Source organism: Lutjanus erythropterus, chromosome 14 (assembly GCF_056507025.1).
Source record: "Lutjanus erythropterus isolate fLutEry1 chromosome 14, fLutEry1.hap2, whole genome shotgun sequence".
Taxonomy (NCBI): domain Eukaryota; kingdom Metazoa; phylum Chordata; class Actinopteri; order Lutjaniformes; family Lutjanidae; genus Lutjanus; species Lutjanus erythropterus.
The window spans coordinates 16,878,114-16,896,872 of NC_139330.1; the positions used below are offsets into that span (position 1 = coordinate 16,878,114).

General features: G+C 37.7%; 2 protein-coding genes across 2 annotated transcripts; one reads left to right on the forward strand and one right to left on the reverse strand.

The window, feature by feature from the left end:
• Nucleotides 1-313: 313 nt before the first annotated feature.
• On the forward strand, nucleotides 314-11,232 carry eif4e1c (eukaryotic translation initiation factor 4E family member 1c). Its single transcript, XM_084735699.1, has 7 exons — nucleotides 314-387; nucleotides 1,459-1,544; nucleotides 6,815-6,910; nucleotides 8,472-8,535; nucleotides 8,679-8,792; nucleotides 9,789-9,928; nucleotides 10,068-11,232. The coding sequence occupies exons 1-7, from the start codon at nucleotides 370-372 to the stop codon at nucleotides 10,180-10,182; spliced, it is 633 nt and encodes a 210-aa protein (XP_084591825.1). The 5' UTR covers nucleotides 314-369; the 3' UTR covers nucleotides 10,183-11,232.
• A 2,486-nt stretch (nucleotides 11,233-13,718) lies between these two features.
• LOC146315408 (transmembrane protein 150A) lies at nucleotides 13,719-18,338 on the reverse strand. The gene is made up of 7 exons (XM_084735857.1): nucleotides 17,997-18,338; nucleotides 16,859-16,906; nucleotides 16,708-16,770; nucleotides 16,551-16,618; nucleotides 16,346-16,476; nucleotides 15,770-15,947; nucleotides 13,719-14,526 (listed from the first exon to the last, which is right to left on the reverse strand). The coding sequence occupies exons 1-7, from the start codon at nucleotides 18,059-18,061 to the stop codon at nucleotides 14,333-14,335; spliced, it is 747 nt and encodes a 248-aa protein (XP_084591983.1). The 5' UTR covers nucleotides 18,062-18,338; the 3' UTR covers nucleotides 13,719-14,332.
• Nucleotides 18,339-18,759: the final 421 nt, after the last annotated feature.

Below are 18,759 nucleotides of genomic sequence, written 5' to 3' on the forward strand. Positions count from 1 at the left end.
CATACATAAAAATAGAATAAGGAATATGTAAAAATAAAATAATAAGTGTGTTAATGGGCGACATATACATATGTCAAAAATAAAAATGGAAAAAATCAAATTATTCCAAGGGACAAACATGAGGGGTCCCCGGAATATTTTCCATCTTTTAAGGGGTCTTTGGGTGGGAAAAAAAAGATCTCTGGACAAACACACTATATAGAATTTGGAACATCACAGACATGAAGTTTGATGTGTCCTTGCTATGGGGAACCCTCCTTGGTCTCATATTACCCACCTCGAACTGGACATAGGCGGCTTCCGTAGGTGTGTGAGTGGTTGGAGTGTGACGCAGAAGCGCTGAACGGGCAGAACATTTCTTCTGTCAAGATGGCGACATCGGAGCCGGTAAGAGAGACGAGAGATTGCTGGAAAAAATCGACTATTGTGCACGGAAATCGTCGTTACTTCTTCGCTATATCCGACGACTTTATTTTACAATATTTCCTCCTTGAAACGGCAGCCATTATTTTAGAGAAACGAGTGTGTTTGCGCTCACAGATGTGTCAGTTGGCGTGGATCACAGTTAGCGTTAGCATGCACAGCAATGTGATGGATAAGGCAGTGCCTGACTTTGTTGGCAGGGAGGGACTCTGACTGGACGTCGTTCATTCAAACTCCAATCCACGATTTGTTTTAACATACTTTGATATTAGAGTCAATATCTCATGGTGTTTTTTAATCAACTATCAGTATATTTAAATGCTCATACTACGATATTATTGATTAATTTTATGACAATCTGGACACGTGTGTATCGAGCTTGTAGCTAGCCTAGCACGTCTGCTAAAACTGATGCTAACGATGCGAACTTACCTAAGTGTAACGTTAGCATGTATTTTACTACTTAAATAATAATGTATATTTTACCACCTTAAAGCTACCTGTTTTCTGTGAGCTGTTATGTATAGTGGTTAACAATGTTAACGTCGTGGAGCTGGACTCTAATTTACAGCCTAGTCTTTGTGTTAGCTTAAATTTTAATAGTGTGACGATTTATGTGTCTGTTTGGACTTTCATATGTTATTTAGTACTATTTATGATGGCTATGGTCCCCTGAGAGAAATCAATAACTTTAATGTGGATACGATGGCCTATCAGGAAGATGATTTTTCTAATAGTTTATTTTATTCAGCTTGACCAGTTATACAAGTTTATGAAACTGTTTCTCACTTATAATGATGCATTTAAGTTCAGGGGAAGACCTCATATAAACTGCATTGTGACACATTGAAACCACAGTACCGCCTGTCACGAGACTGGTAAAATATTAATTCATCTCCCATCTCATAGCTTTGCATAAAGCCTGAGCACCTATTTGATGGTCAGTGGACGTACACTGATGTATATATGTTGAATTAACGTCTTTTTTTATTGAAAAAAGGTATATGATCTGTTTATGTCTCTCTCTCTCCTCAGAAAACAGCTGAAACTGAAGATCAACAGACTGACAGCCAAGTTGTTGCAAATCCTGAGCAGTATATCAAGCACCCCTTGCAAAACAGGTGAGAAATAACCAGCTGCTTGTGCTTACATGCACTGCAGTATTCTGATAAGAGCTACGTGACATGGTTAAAAAAAAACAAAAACATATTGTTATTTTTGACAGACATTGCGACTGATTCATGATTATTGTGAATGATAATTTTTGCATTCCAGTATTCATTTTCACAGTAAAAAAATATTAAAATCATGATGATAGGACATTTGTTGGGTTCTGCACCAAACAAGCATATTTTCTTACATTTAGAGAACAGGATTTGTAGATCAGAGATCTCTACAGCACTGAAGTACTTCATTATAAAGCTGTTTTTCTTTTAGCAAAATGTTGCTGTCTCGATTTGGTTTTTGAATTTGGCCACATAGCAGTTTAAATAATATTTCAATTAATTTTTGCAGCTCTAATTCTGATATTAGTGGTGAATACATAATGCAAATAGCACTACTGAGTTTGGCATGGAAATTGCAATTTATTTATTTTTTGATTAACTAAACTTTCACATTATTGCAGAAGATTTGCAACGTTATGCAACAAATACTGTAATCCTTGATAACATATGCTCTGCTGCTGTAAAAGGGCCTTAAAAGAGAGACACAGGCACAACAGAAATAACGGCACTAGGGCTGCAACTAACAATTATGTTCATCATCATTTCATCTGTTGATTAGTTGTTTGGATTATAAAATGTCAGAAAATGTTGATCAGTGTTTCACAGAGCAAGATGATGTCCTCTTATGTCCTGTTTTGTCCACACACAAAAAATATTCAGGCCAATCAATCAATTATCAAAATAGTTTTGGATTAATTTAATAGTCAGTTACTATTCACTTATATTCGATAATCATTGCCGTTCTAAATGGGACTAAGTGTACTTACTATGAGACAAGAAATGATGAAAGACAAAATGGAGGGATATTCAGTCACAAAACACACTAATCTAGCAGTCATAGACAGTAAAACTGAATTGTTCTTTAAAAAAAAAAACATGAAAAAGTGTAAAGTACTGTCACCTTTAGAATAAGGTCAGTAGTCTATTTATTTCAGTCCATGTGTGCCTGTCCATATCTATTTCACATCTGGCAAATTAGAAAGAGGTTGCATGCCTGATAGTTTGCCCTGAAGAGCATGTGTCATCTTCATCTTATTTGTGGGGAGGTGTCTTCACACTGGCTTCTGCTTTTTTGTCTTTCACACAAAGGTCATTAGCCACTTTTACGTGCTTCAACTTATTCCTCCCTACAACGACTGCTTACACGCACACTAATTTTTCACTATTATTCAGAATATGATAATATTCTGAATTTGCTACGGGTCGTGTAAATGGCACATTCTATTTGACCCTTTAATTAGGTCTTATTAAGAATGTGGCATTTTCTGAGGAAGCCACTCGGGATATGCCAATCAATATTTAGGGTTTTGGAGCATTCTTTGGAGATGTATACAACATAAACAAGCCAACTAGCCAACCATGTCAAGAGCTGGGGTATAGTTACACACACAGAAGTAATTTCTGGTCAGAAGGAGAAACACACCTATTCTTAAATTTATGAAAGACCTGGAAGTAACAGGTTTTTATGATACGTAAACCACTGGATTTATTTAATACGGTTAATCTGAGTATTCACATCTGCATGTAAATGGGAATATTGGTGGAATATTCATTTTCATTAGCTTAGTAGGAATTGTCTTTTTCTGAATAATGGCAAAACCTGGAATATTTTGTGCATGTACATGTAGTCAATGTTAGGGTGAGGATGCTGTCAGTTTTGAAACTCCCTAAGCAGAGAACGTAGTCAAATCTTTTCTCTATAGTGACTCAGAGGGTGTGTGTTTACTGAAAAAAAGCTGTAGGAACCTGTGTTCTGTAGTAATATGTTTTTAAATGATTATATTTTTAGTAAAATGATTTGGAGCACCATATTAAGGTTAACCCGCCCCAAGATAAGTTCTGTGACATGTAGTTGACATTAACATTTTGTTGAAGTTTGCCATAGCAAAGAAAAAAAGTCACAAAAACCATCACTGTGAATAATTTACTAGTAAATGGTATCATGCTGTTTTGTAGATTAAAACCAGAAGCACAGAATGAAGAATTCTGCTTCCTACTCTGCATGCTAGTGTTGCAATTGTTGTTCACTATTGTTCTTTTAGAAATGTTATCATAGTTCTGTGGTGGTGACGACCTATTCAGGAGCATTGTACAGTTGGTTTAGGAAATGCTGAGTAGTTCACTTAGTAAGTCACTTCTAGGCCATTCTGCTTGTTCAGCCCAGCCTCAGAGGTCAAGGTTGTCCAGGTCTGCTGCTGGAGCCTGGCCTACATTATCCTGCCAGTCTCGTTTTAGGCGCTCAGATTTGTTTGAAGCATATTGTGGTCGATTTATTATATTATGATGCTTCCACTGTTAACACCCTTAATGATGGATGTCTCAGTTAAAGGATGAGGTGTCGTCACTTCTGTTTTGTTCACAGATGTTTTTCATCATAAGGAAGTCTTGTTCACTTGTTCACTTAATTTGAATTTTGAAAAAAACTGCTGTGTTGTGAAATATTTTTACCAGTATACACTCAGTTGTCAGTTTATAAAGTGCACCCAGCTAAAACTAATGCTGTCTTAAACAACCGGTAGGAGGGTAGGCTGAAATAACAGTAGCACGTCTGTATGATGCAATACAGTTCAGCAGCAGCACAAACTACATCCTCAAAGGTGACCATACAGTTGAGTAAAACACCTCCTTTAAACAGTTTAAGCAAAAGCAGAATATACAGAGCATTGTAACGTTCATAAAGGAAGGATTTATTGCAGGACTGATGTTTTAAATGCATTTGTTTGAGCTACTAAACTGAAATCCGAGTGTATGTTGTAACCTGTCTTTTGTCATTTTTGCTGTACTCTGCAGCAGAGTGGCTGAGTTAGTTTGATAGAATAAAATTTAGCGTTCCTTGTTTAACAGGAAACTGCTCAGTTAACTGAAACCAGCAAAAGTGCAGATTTAGTTAGCTGCCTGGACTGAAAAAGTGTCTGCTCATCTTTATATATGTGATAATCATGTTGCAGAGACTTGAAACTCACTTGAGATCGGTAATGCAACAGTATTAATATCATGTCTGCTTTTATTTTTATCAAGAGTTTGGTTAAGGTGAATCTACAGATGGATACGAACAGGCTGCACGTCTCTGTTACCTAACTGTAACATAAGGAGGCATGGGCATTTGTACAGAAGTGAATGTTTACACATGCAGCAGCTTAACTATTTTTAACAGTCTTTAAACTTTGCACTGTCTTAGCACTTTCTCTTGCACTATCACACACTACACAGAATCCTGTATTGTCTGTTGTGACCCAGATGGTTGCACACTAAATGCACTTTATGTAGTCCTGCATGGTCTTTGTCTGTTTATGTAGACTTGTCAGGTTTGTGTAATCTTAGTTGTTTCTGTGTGGCCTTTTTTTTGTAATCCCATGTCAGTGCTGTGGTCCTGGAGGAACCATGTTTTGTTTCACTGTACTAACTCTATATGATTTAAATGACAAATAAAGACAGTTTACAAGCATGATGATCACTTTCAAGTTTCAAGTCATGCAATGTGATTTTCATACTCGAATTAAGCGAAACAGCAGCTGCCGGAAGGACGGATAAACGCGTTCAGTTTCTGTGGACCTGCGATAGGCTGTGGAAAGTATTCTGAATTCAAATAGACTAATAAATGGGCAAAAAATGAAAAACACCAATGTTCTTTATGCTTATGCACCCATGATTTTATTTCCAAATGAAGCTGTTCCTTTCTTTAGAGAAATTGCTAGATTAAATGGCTGCATTAATTGGAGTTTTAGGAGTGAATGACAAGATCCTCTGGTGTGAAAGACAGGCATGCAGTCAGCCAAATAAATTCTGCAGTGAATTTTAAGGTCAGTATTAATATTTGGCAGTTTAAAACATCCAGTAACAAGATATTAGCCAATAGTATTTGCACAGTTTAAAAAAAATGAACTCGGCAGTGATTTCTGGTGGACAAACTATGTACTGTTTCTAAATTAACTCAGTTTGTTCAGCTGTTTTGTAATTTATGTACCATTTCTGCACTGCAATATTTCACTTACTTATTGGCTGACATGCACAGATACTGATATATCTTCAGTAAGCTAATATTGTAGGGTTTACTTCAACTGTGGTTATTATCAAGACAAAGTACACTGAACCCACTTGAATCTAACCCAAGATTTTTTATCATTATGGCCAAGTAAGTAGAACGGCATATAAAATACATCCTCTTGAACTATTCTTTAGCTCACAGTGCACTTACATAGTTCTGGTAAAACCTTCCCTTTATCCCTACATAGGAAAATTCAATAGGCTTAAATATACTCAGCAATAGTTTTACCTTTATTTCAAAACCCACAGTTATCCCAGATAGCTATACCTGTGTTTGGCAATAAGAGCCACCACCCACGCCTGAGGAAATGGGTTAATTGGATTAGGATTTTAAAGAGTTTTTGAGCTGGTATGCTACATATTAGCCTGAGAGAATTTAGTGACATATAAGGAGCAGGCCCCTCGACAAATCCATCATCGACTTCACTTGACCTACTGACTAAGTTAGTTTGCATACCGTTAGTAGGCATGTAAACAAACTGTGTCCTCGGCTGGGTTCATCACCCAATGAGACACGCCTATGTGCTGCTGTCTCTCCAATGTGGTTGTGTAATAATGTGTGTCAGTGGAGTTGCTACATGGCACGAGTACAGTCTCATCCCCTGTTTTGGGTTTGTTCGGTGTATTAACATCTGTGTTTATGACACATGGGTGGGGTAGATGGCTGGTTACTGTTGTGATGGGGGTGGGAGGGGGAGGGGGCACAGGGTTCGGCCAGTGCCCTCTCATTGCCCTCATCCCTCCCTTGCTGGCCCTCCTGGGAATGGATGGAGAATAACAGCACCCGTCATAAACAAAGGCTGCATTTGTAGTGCTGATGATGGCCGGCTTTCTCTGTTCTTTGCATTGATATGCATGCTTTTGTAACTAGCTGTTGTGTTCTGTTGTGAAATAGGGTGCATATCTGTGTTATTAGGACGTGCCTTGAGGTTACTTTGTTTTTCATTCAGTAGCACTTACAGTAAATGCCTTTTATAGACATTTCTTTATTCTTCTAAGATTTATCAGAATTATCCCTGAGTTATTTTGCTGCTCAGAAAACATTTTTGTAAAGAAATTGTTGTAATTCTTCGTCATTATCCAATGAATTCAAAGTGATTCTTGTCTTTTCCTCTCCTCAGATGGGCCCTGTGGTATTTCAAAAACGACAAGAGCAAAAGCTGGACAGAGAACCTGCGTCTCATTTCCAAGTTTGACACAGTGGAGGACTTTTGGGCGTAAGTGTTGACCGATAATTCTGTAATGTCATTATGATTTTGTCACTATACAGGGTTTAAGTGGAGTGTTTCAGAAGGAAAACATTTAAATAAATGATTTTGTCTTTCACTCTGTGATTAATGTGGAGATGAGAAGGGATTTCTTGAAGCCAAAACACGTTTTTATTAGGCTTATGGAGATTTAGTCATCTTTTAGATATGATAGAGAATTCTGATTTTGAAAATCACTGAAGCCACTTAAATTAAAATACTGGTTAAGATATAAAATGTAAGATTTTCTGAAAAATTAGTGTGCTCCAAGAAGCAGAACAGTTTTTATAGAAAAGCAACTTGCACCTTTTTACTGATCTGATACCAGTGAGTTAAAAAATGCATATATTATCAGTGGGAAATTTGTGGAGGGATGTGGGGGATGCTGCCCCTCCTTGTTAGCAGAATGACCAATATGTGCCCCCCTTGTTAACCTGCCATTCCCCCTCCATCTCCTGTTAGCAGGGACGGTGCAGGAGCAGAGAGGCTGTTCAGCTGAATGTGTTAGTGGAGTCTGCTTGACACATTGATACTTTATTTAACTGCAGCCCGTGCAAGTTATGGTCCCAGCCAGGGCTCTGAAATATTTGAAGTTGTAATTTTTCTTCTGAGTTTCACCCTTCTGTCACTTTCATCTTGGATCTATGATATTTGGATCTATTCTTTATGATATTCTCTCTAAAGAGTCGTTCCTGAGTCAGTTCACAAGTCGCAGATGAACAAAACGAACCGTTTCCAGCCTCCCTTTTAAAAATTGACAAATCTCCTACTGATTATATTGGGTTGTTGTTGTTTTTTAACAGCTGTGTACTACTGACTAGGGCTGCACAATTGTTTGTAAAAAAAAAAAATTGTGATCTATGTGAACTCATTTCTAAATGATGACAATTGATTGGCTCCTATAGGACAAACAAACAACATCACAAAACCCAGCGACCGCACAAACCTCAATAACACAAACATACAGTGCATTGCCATTCTGTTTTTTTATGTTCAACAGAATTGAAGGTAATCATTTTGATTAAGTGCTCTAAAGTTCTTACGTTGCATTAGAACACTTAATCAGATCTTCAAATTACTTAATCTTGTTTCATACAAGAGACTTTTAAGTTTGAATCCAACACTTTGATATGTGTATGTCGTCTGTTTAAAGCCCTGTCTAGACAGCAAGCATCTCAGATGTGTTTTTTACTTAGGCGTCTGAGAGTGCAATAAATGTTTTTGTTGAAAAAAAAAAAAAAGGAATCAAGTGAGAGAATCACAAGGTCAATTCTCAGGGAGAAAAACTGTGATTCACATTTTAACAAAAACATGCAGCCCTTCTGCTAATCTGGTAGAGATGTGATATGATATCACTGTTATTAAAAAAAAAGCTGTGAGATATCAGGGCTCCATTTCAGGGCTCATAAATTATGTGATATCAGATTGGTACATAGATTTGATCCAGCATTTTAGGCTGTATTTGAGGCATTACTAATACTGGTATTGGACAAACTGTCACTTGAGAGTCACTATTCTGTGTTTCTTACAGATTATACAACCACATACAGCAACCAAGCAAACTTGGCTTCGGCTGCGATTATTGTTTATTTAAGGTAAGGCCTTTTTTTAAAAATAAAATCTGTTTCATTTGGAAAGTGCAGTTGTTTCTCGTGTCAGCGACTTCAAATTCATACTAGTTATTTTTTTTAAGGCTTATTTAATTTTTTTTTTTTTTTTTGTCCACTTTGTGTTCCAGGATGGGATCAAACCGATGTGGGAGGACGACAGGAACAAGCTGGGGGGTCGATGGCTGATGACTCTCAATAAACAACAGAGACACAACGACCTTGATCGCTTTTGGATGGAGACGGTAAGACAACAGTTTTCATGGAGCAACCAAGCAAATCTCGTAGATTAACCTTTGTATTCCTAGGGATGAAAAAATAAGCTTTATCACAATAAGCCACAGAAAAATTTCCAGTGTTTAGTATTTCTGTTTTACATTTGCATTATTATTAAAACAGTGTTTTATTACCGCACTTTGAAAACTTGCAGTAAGGACGCCCTGGTGATTCCAGCCTGTGCCTCTTTGCTGCATGTTGTCCTCCCATTCTCTCTCCCCCTTTCCTTTCCTAACTTCAGCTGTCTTATCGAATAAAGGCATAAAAGGACCAAAACAACCCATGCAGTAAATACTGTTCAGCATTAACCAAAATTTGCAACAGTCTCCCAGGCACAGCTTACAACATGGGTTTGTTTTGCCTCAAGAAAACGCTGACATTGCAAAGGACATGATGCGTTTTCATTATAAAACTTGAAATGATTTTACTGTGTGTATCAATGCTTTCTGAACTTCTGCAGCATATTTTAACAAAAACACAATAATACTGGTTACTGTGATAATTAGTTGCAGATTAATTGATTAATTGTCATCTATTATATTAATCGCCAATTAATTTGCAAATTTATTTATTGGTTCGAGTAATTTTTTAAGAAGCAAAGTCAAAATTCTCACTTTACAGCTTCTCAAATGTTAATATTTTTTTTGTTTCTATGGTCCTGTATGAAAATACAGGAAATAAATGGAACATCTTTTGGTTGTTAATAAAGCCAGACATTTGAGGACGTAACCCCAGGCTTTAGGAAACACTACTTGACATTTTTTCACAATTTTCTGATGTACAGTAGACCAAGCAACTAATCAATGTATTGGGAAAGTAATCAACAAGTTGCAGCCCTAGAGATAATTATGGTCACAAAAATTGTTATGACATTTTCGTACCGTTTCATCACCACTTGTGATTCATGAATAATAATAATAAACAATATGATTCATATGGCATGTCACGTTTTGTGTGTTTTGCAGCTCTTGTGTTTAGTCGGTGAGTCATTTGATGAGGCAAGTGAAGATGTGTGTGGAGCTGTGGTCAACGTCAGACCCAAAGGTGACAAAATAGCCATCTGGACGAGCAACTGCCAAAACAGGGAGGCCATCATGACGATAGGGTGAGTAGAAAAATGTCAGTGTCGATGGGAAATGATGCCAAGTGGTGGTAGATTCATAGATTTGCTAACTGTATTTGACCACTAGATGGCGACATTGAGTTAGAATTAGTTCTCACAGAGCTTTCTTGTCTTTCCACAGGCAACTTTATAAAGAGCGTCTGAACATCCCCATCAAAGCCATGTTAGGCTACCAGTCACATGACGACACATCCAGCAAGAGCGGATCCACCACCAAGAATATGTACTCTGTTTGAAACCCCCCCCTCCCCTTTCAACTTGCTGTAGATTTAAACAATTACCAAACCGCATCGTCATCATCACAATAATAATTTTTGAGTTGTCAACTACTGTAGTATCTTTTCCTTTTCTTAAAAAAAGAGATTTGTTCATAGTGTGTACAGTTGGAGCTTCCCCCAATATGAGAATTAGTGAAAATAGGGAGGAGGCCAGGAAGGAGAAGAGTATTTGGCTCAAGATTTCATACGTGAGCAAGAGAACACAAATTATTTGCTTTTAGAGTTGAAGAGTTCTGTGATTAATACCAGTGACCTCCCCTAGCTTAGCTAAGAACGAGCTTTTTTCAGTACTTAATGGCTTGGAGTTGCAAAAGAAAAATAACTATACAGCCTTGTGTTTTTCTCATGCCGAGTTCTCACTCCTTACAAAAAGTGTTTCTCACCTCACAGGAAAAGATGGTAGGCAACTTATCCTTTATCAGAACAATTTTAAAAGGCAATTTTAACTTGATTTATCCAGAAGTGTTACGCATGAAGAATCTACAGTATCTTAAAGGTTTGTAAAAGCCGTGGTCACACTCCAAAGTGTAGGGTTTTGGATTAAAGGCCACTTGTTGTTTCAGCCATGCTGGAATTGTGGAATATTGCTTGTAGTACTTTTTGAACTTTTTTCTTCCCCTTACATTTATTTATAATGTATGCATTGCAGTTGAACTTCTTAGTTGAAAGACAACCATGAAACTCGTGTTTTTTCAAATTGTTTTTTCTTTTTTTTTTCTCTTTTTTTGTTATTAAGGTTAATGATAATGTGGACTACTGCATATAGATGACATTTTTTACAGTGTACCATACAGTAAAGATGCTGACAGAATTAGGTGTGCTATTCACTGTCTTCTTCCTAACAAAAACTGTAGATAATGTCACACTCCTCTCTTGGTTGATGCAAAGGAAAGATGATATTCATTGTGAAATGATTTTGCTCATAATGTATCTTTATTATCTGTAATTCCAGGATGTATATTACCTTCTTTCAAGTAAAGGTTAAGTGCTTTGCATTAAAACCAGAAACATGTTGTTTTGTTTTGTGAACATTTATGGTTTTAAGTGTAGCACTGAATGACTTAAAGCCCGCAGTTACTTATTGTTAACAGCTGATTGTTTACTCATCCTACAGTTATGGAGCAATGTGCAAATATTCTCTTTACTTTAGCTCTGCTTGGTCTCCACCCTCTCCTGGGGGAAATATCTCACTCTGCAGCTGTTAAATACTCCACTTGCGTTCAACAGCTGGTCTCTAACTGTGTCTGTCTGGTATTTGGTACAGAGCAGGTAGTGCATTTTTGTTGGTTTTTCTACTAAAAACAGCTGCCTTTTGTGGTCAAAAATGACAGTAGGAGCATGAGAGTGAACAAAAACTAAGTCTGGTCAGCTACAATATGACTTCAAACTTAAAAGCTCCATAAAGTCAAGGGGAGCTACAGATTCTGGTGACAGTTCTCTTTAAATGGGGGTGCTGCTTTTTTTCTGGATGTAAAGCACAATAACTTATTTCTCCACCAGTTGCAGTGAGTTGAGTTATATTATAGTTATGACCTATATGCAGTAAGGAAAAAAGTTTTACTTAGTGTAGATCATGAACCTTTAAATATAGCACCACTCACTGAAATTGATGTGAAATAAAATATTTTGGTGTTATTTATCCAGAAAAATAGCAGCTCCTCCATTTACTTTTATGTATTCATGGGTCAGTCTGGCCCTATCCAATATGATGTTGATGTACGATCCAAAGGCCGTTTATATCTGTATGTCTGTGGTTGCAGCACCCTGACTCCACTTGACCTGAACATAATGGAAACTTAATTAGTATCACTGGTAACACTCGTGCTTATCTGCCTATTTCAAGTTAAAACAGCTGCTTATTTAGGACTCTGCTTCATGACGTAACTCTGGACTAGCCTCTACTCCACTCAGTGCAATCTCTCATTCAGTATTTCTGTCATCTATATCATGAAAATTAAGCAAAGACAAATCAACATCCAATACAGCAGTTGTAAAATGAAGCGTGGCAGCTATCATGACCTTATTTCATCCATAAAAAAAAAAAAATCACACTGTCTTCTAATGTAGTTTCTAACTTTCTTCTTGTAGTGGCTGCTGTCTAAGGTCCTGTTTACACCTAGCATTAACATGCGCTCTGTGTGATCCTATAAGTTGGACAGCTCTGAGTTACAGGTGTGAATGCACCAACATGCACTGAGATCTCATTGCTCAGAATAAATTTTGTGGTGGTTTAGGCTGCTAGGCCTCATTCCTTTAGCAGTGCGAATGGAATGTGTCCTGTGCGACTGAGTCCTACTCCACTGACGATCTGTAAATACATCTTTTGTTTTATTATAATGCAAATTCTGTGTTTGGGCTGTCTTACCTGCCAAGATAAGCAGCAGATGTTTGTGAACACATTGTGCTGTTGTAACAGGCAGGAGAGATGTTCTGTGACGCCTTGGAATTTTATAAGTGCACTATTAACAGGACGACACTTTTACTTTCTCTGAATCTTGGATTAATGCCCGTCTTTGTAGTCTGTGATGTGAAAACATCAGATTTCCACAGAGTCAGAGAAAGTAAAAAAAAAACGTGAGTCTCATATCAGTCAATATTGGAGTTTAAAGTGCTGAACTGACAAAATGGACAAATGTTTGTGTGAATGTAGAGCGGGGAAGTGAGATCTGAGCACAAGAGGTCACTCAAGACACATTTTAATGCCAGGTGTGGACTGACACGTTTAAAATTGTCCACTTCAGATTGAATTACAAAGACCCATGTTAATGGCAGGTGTAAACCTTAGAACCATCTACATCATTTCAAAAAATAAACATTAAATGATCAATGATATCAAATATATATAAATATATTTTTAAAACTAGCATCCATAACTAAACAAAGTGAACCAGACAACAGTGTGGAGAAAGGCTTTTGTGTTGATCGCGTTTCTGCATATACTTGTTGGGCTTTTAAATGATATTTCTGGAACAGCATCTAGAAGTTCCTGTTTTACTTTGGCTTAAGGCAGGGGAATAATGTGACATCACATTGTGCCAACTTAACCCTGCCCACTTCAAACCACAGCAGAAAAAACAAGAACAAAACCACAAATACAGAAATCTCTCAAGTAATATAATCAAATCTGTTCAAACACTGGCACAAAATATTGTAGTCATGTAGGACTCCACTGCGCACGAGAGAAAATATGTTTTCACGGCCTTTACGCTGTTTTAAAAAGGTGAGTTATCACTGTATTTTGTTCTCTGATGTCCACATTCACTGCAATACATTCAACAGACCGCACCTAAAAACTTTGTATTAGTAAGGATGCAGACAACACCCACAGCAGGCGCAGTACAAAGTCAACGCTGCACTTCTGGATCTATAACTTGTCCTGTTGACGTCTTTTATACCATGAATGAACAGTCAGAACTAACTTCTCATGTCAAATGTCACAGTTAATTATCCAGTCAAACAGGATCTTCTCACGTCACAGAGACTTGTTCGTGTTTTAATGGGTGGATTGCAATGTCCTCCACCCTCCTGACAGCCTCGAAGCCAAATCTGTGTATCAGCACTAAAATAACAGGACTTCTCAGTGTTTACAGTGGTCATGATTTTATTAAAGTGCCAAAGCTTTAAGTAAGTGCTTAGATCAATTAGAGAACCTTAATGCTAAACCAACATCAGCAGGATTTTTCATGATTTTTGATCCTTATTAATGCCCCTGATGAGGAATTCACTGTTGATTATGTAAAAAAAAAAAAAAAAAAAAAAGGTGCATTGTTCTGGTGGCAGAGCAGCAAAACGGCTTGCACTTAAGTGTAATACAACTGATAAATTTTGTTCATTTGCTGTACAAACTAGTTGGTTTCAATAAATAATAAATGTTTTACCTAAGGAACAGAAATGCCCAGTAAAGAAAATCATAAAATTTTAGGCAACAGTATCAAGATGGTGAAATAAAAGTGGCCTTAATCCATAAATGGGTATAGATCCATCCTAGTGGAGTGATGAAAAAGAATTACTGATCCTTCAGCCACGATCCAGCCACTGTCTGCACAGATGTTTTACTCAGTCCATCCTCTCCGCCCTCGTGCCTCAGCTGGACCCTGGCAGCCTCATATCAGGACATCGTCATCATCAATGGCTTTTCTTCGTCCCGCTTGCTCAGCAGGTTTGAAAGCATGTAGGACGAGAAGAAGTAAAACTCCACGGTGTAGCTGAGCTCAAACAGTTCCAGGTTGACACTGAGCATCCACTCAAATATAGCAGACAGGTGGAGGTAAAAATAAGCATCCTGGGCAAACAAAACGGTGTCTGAAGGGTTTCAAGTTAAGGATGTGTGGAACGATTAAAGGAAATCAGATGTTTTACTGATCACTTGTAAAAAATATGTATTGTAAATAGCTGCTGAGGATCTTCACTATTAACCCAATGTTGTAAGTATATTTTGTCCTACACAGATGTTTTTATTCCCAGCTCTTCAAAATTAAAATCTTAATCAATCTTATATGCATTCATTTGTGATAAAAAAACTAATCTTTTGTATCTATTTTTACTACACAAGGGAGCATGTGTTACAGGATGCCAGCTCTTGTCTTCCTGTAATACAGTATTTACCATTCTTGCACACCAGTGTGTATTCTGTATTCAGATTTGACTTGAGATGTATCACCAACTACTGCCAAAGTGCATTTAATTTATTCATTCTCCAAAAATCATTGCGGTTTCTCTCATTTCCAATTATGTCTAAGTACAGAGAAATATGCAGCAGTATGCAAGAGGACAATACTAGTTGATAAAGAGGTCAGAGAATCCAGATTTTCCAAGTTCAGAATAATCATGCCACTTTTAGGAATAGTCTCCCAGTAAGCTTTAGATCTTTGGACTCTTTTAAAAAGCAAATAAAACTTTGTTTTAATCTTGCTCCCACTGTATTTTTTAATCTGGCATTTTATCTTTGTTTTATTTATTTAATTCTATTTAGTTTTATCTATTTGGCTGTGAAGCACTTTGTGACAGGTATCTGTGAAAGGTGCTATTAAAATAAAACTTTGCTTGCTTGCTGTAGCCCTGTCCAGCATAAATGTTATGTAGTGTGGTGAATACCCAGTTAAATCCTAAACTGCTCATGTTGCATCATTGTGCAGTTTTCAGACAAAAGAGTGTCAGATTCAAAGCTGGGTGCTACAGGACATCAATGGCGAATTGTTGATGTGGCTAAAAATTCCATTAATTTTGTATCTACTTCTGCCATGTGGACAGTTGTGACCAATCCCACTTTGTAAACAGAGCAGCAAACCGGAACAATATATGACACAAAGTGACTGTAGTGTTGTAAAGCACTTGTAGAGTGAAACTCAGGCGTCATTGCTGAAGTCAGCTGCTGAAATGTCCTGTTTCAAACCACAACAAATGAACCCCACAAAGTTTACTATCATCCACCCTGCCTTACCAGCCATGGCTCACTATCATTATAACCTACCTAAAATACCCTCAAATAGAAAAGTTTTGTAGACTTAACCACACAAAAGGACAATTAAGATGTTTGGAAGGATACAGCAGATGGTGACGATGGCCTGAAACACAGTGGAGATGATGCGTAGTGGGTAGAGAGCCCTCTCAAATCCTGTCAGCACACACCTCCCGGTCAGCGCAGTGAGCATGACAGTGTAGAAGCAGATGCACGTGAAACTGATGGCAGCTCCCAGGTAGTGAAGGAGTGACAGGTCACCCGGCTGTGGAGGACAGGTAAGTTTTCAACAGATGAGTTGAAACCGGGGCAGAGAAACAGAAACATCTGCTTGACAGTGATGTACTTTTAAAATAATGCAGTGCTGATACGTTTTAATGCATATATTCTTAATATTCTTATTATTATTTGTCAAATAAAATTTTTATCACCATCTTTAGTCCCAAACTGTGGAGGAGGTGTATACGCGTCACTAACTTGGCTTGTGCTCTAAATCATTACAGGTGACATAAAACAAATAGTTACCCACCTTTGTTTGCTGTCTGAGCACAGCTGCAAATCGAAGCTGTTCAGCTTTATTGTCAACATTATCTGATGAAGTCCTGCCAGCTTACTGTTATGATGAATTTTCACTTTTTATTTTACATTAAGTGCAGTACTTACGTTGCAGTTTCCAGCTGCAAATGCCCCCATGGCTGCCACCACACCAAAGACCAGTGCAAACTTGCTCTGCATGGTGTGACATGCGTGTTTCTCCATGATGTGGGCATGGTGGAATATACAGAACATCAGAACTAAAGAGGAGATCACAGTCAGTATAACACATATCACTCACATCATATATCATGTTACAGGCAGGTGAACTCACACAGAAAGGATCCAGCGTTGATTGTGGCTGTAAAAAGAGAGTTTTCTGGTGCAGATTTTCCACTTGAGCTGTAATCACATAATATGTTTTAACTGATTAATGACATCTCAGTATTTGATTGCAGTGGAAAGGATAAGCAAATGAGCTGAATTCTCACCTTATAGTGGGAACATAGCAACATCCAGTGGACTGATTCCCTTTGCAGAAGTTTTCACCTCCCCTGAAAACATGAATGAATGAGTTTCACAAGAATCTGTCGCATCCAAATACTGATGGTCAACTGTGTGCAATAATGAGACACAACTCACCAGTCACTGAGGGAGCACACATGATTGTTGGAGAAGGCTAGGCCGTATCTGCAAATATAAAACAAAATCAATACTATGGTGAAACCCATGGATGGATTAAGAGACAATGGGCCCCTGGACACAGAGTTATAAAAGGCTAAAAGTTTTACTTTAAAGTCAAGTGGCATCTCTTTTATTTCAGTGTCTCTTTGTAGTTATTTGAGTTGTTGTGGTTGTTTGTTATTAACAGCACATTCCTGTAGACTAAATTGATCTATGAGGATTTCTGGATGTTAAATATCTTTTCTAACTTTATTGCAGCAATAAACAACATATTTAGAGGAGAGGATGACTGCCCACTATGCTTCAATGGCTTTACTCTCATGCTGATTCATCAGTAGTTGAAAAAAAAACACTTGTCCACAGTCTGAAGAATGAGCTCCTGCAAATGACAAAAATTCTGCTTATATTCTATATATATACATAATGAAACAAATACTGTAAACCATACATATATGTCAGTATAAGATATTGAGTCAAACAGTAAATGAAAATGGCAGAGTGAGGAACAAGTATCACTGCATGGGTAGTCACTAATGACAAACAGAGCTTAATAATTATCACCATGAAGAACAAGTGGATTTAGAGGAATGCATGTCCCAGGATGAAGGAAACAAATTGTTGAACAATATTGTCTCTTGGCATTTCTTGAAAGTCTGGTGTGCACACCTTGAGCCGGACAAAACTAGCCTGAGCACATATTTCAAGGCTGCTGTGACATAATGCTGTATGTTCAAGTGGAGATAGCAGGTAAGTGAGTGTACTTAGGCTTTCAAATTCAAATGCTGCTCTGAAGAGGACATTTGCATATACACATTTCACAGATAACACACTCACAGAGCTGTAATATTACAGTATTACAGCATGTGAGGAGCACGTCTGCCAAAAACAATGTAACACCATCTCATCACTTTCGCCTCATGGCCAAATGTTATCAGTGCTGTTACCGGAATCACAATAACAGGAAGATATCGTTTAAGTGACGTCAGGAGTCTCAGTATCATGAAGCACTTAAACCTCCATGACATTACTGTTTGTTTGCTTTATAAAATAATGGTTTCAAACACAAATGAGAAAGTATGAATTCTGATAAACTTACACACTCCATGTTCCGATGAAGGAGACCAAGGAGAGGGAGATGGGGAAGATAATCCAAAACACCATGTCTTGGTGGTGAGGAAGACAAGCAACAAATTAAAACAGAGATTCCTTAAATCCAGGTGTCTTCAAAGCACTGAGCAGCAGCGGCAGACCTCCTCAGGGGCTCAGCCTCATACCTACATAGTAGGATTAATACTGGAACAATAATAATAATAATAATAATAATAATTAAGTCCTAACTCAATATGATATATGTAGTTCAGGTTCTTCAAGCAGACTGTTGCACCGTTGTAGTCAGCTCTGATCTTCCACCATCCAGCCTGCTTTTATGGGTGAGTCTCTTTCTCTGCCACTCCTTTGGGCACCACCTCGCCTTGTCAGAGTAACTGTTGGGAAACATGGGGTTGGCCCTCATAACTCTGTCACTTTGTTTGTTTTAGTCTAAGCAGACTCAACTTTATGTTCCATCTTAAACCAGCGTGTTGTTCACTACCACTACAGATGTGTGTCTATGTGTGTATTTAACATGAATTTTACAGGTAAACATTTGACTGGAGGGCAAAACAATAGTCCTTTTATGTAAGGAATGATTGATGTGTTTTAAGTGACATGCTTGTTTTTCCTGGAAACCACTGGTGGAGAGGAACTAAGTACATTTACGCCGCTAAGTATAGCTTTACCGTACTTGTGATTTACTTGAATGTTTTACTTTATGCTAGTTTATATTTCTACTCCACTATTTTGGAGGGAAATATTGTAAT

Excerpts from the sequence above, each read along its gene's own strand:
- LOC146315408 (XM_084735857.1), bottom strand. The coding sequence starts at position 18,061 with ATGGTGTTTTGGATTATCTTCCCCATCTCCCTCTCCTTGGTCTCCTTC. Across the intron at positions 16,477-16,550 it reads CAACGCTGGATCCTTTCTGT|TTCTGATGTTCTGTATATTC; the intron begins GTGAGTTCACCT and ends TCTCCTCTTTAG. Across the intron at positions 14,527-15,769 it reads GGCCATCGTCACCATCTGCT|ACACCGTTTTGTTTGCCCAG; the intron begins GTATCCTTCCAA and ends GAAACCCTTCAG.
- eif4e1c (XM_084735699.1), top strand. Across the intron at positions 8,793-9,788 it reads ATCGCTTTTGGATGGAGACG|CTCTTGTGTTTAGTCGGTGA; the intron begins GTAAGACAACAG and ends TGTGTTTTGCAG. Across the intron at positions 9,929-10,067 it reads GAGGCCATCATGACGATAGG|GCAACTTTATAAAGAGCGTC; the intron begins GTGAGTAGAAAA and ends GTCTTTCCACAG.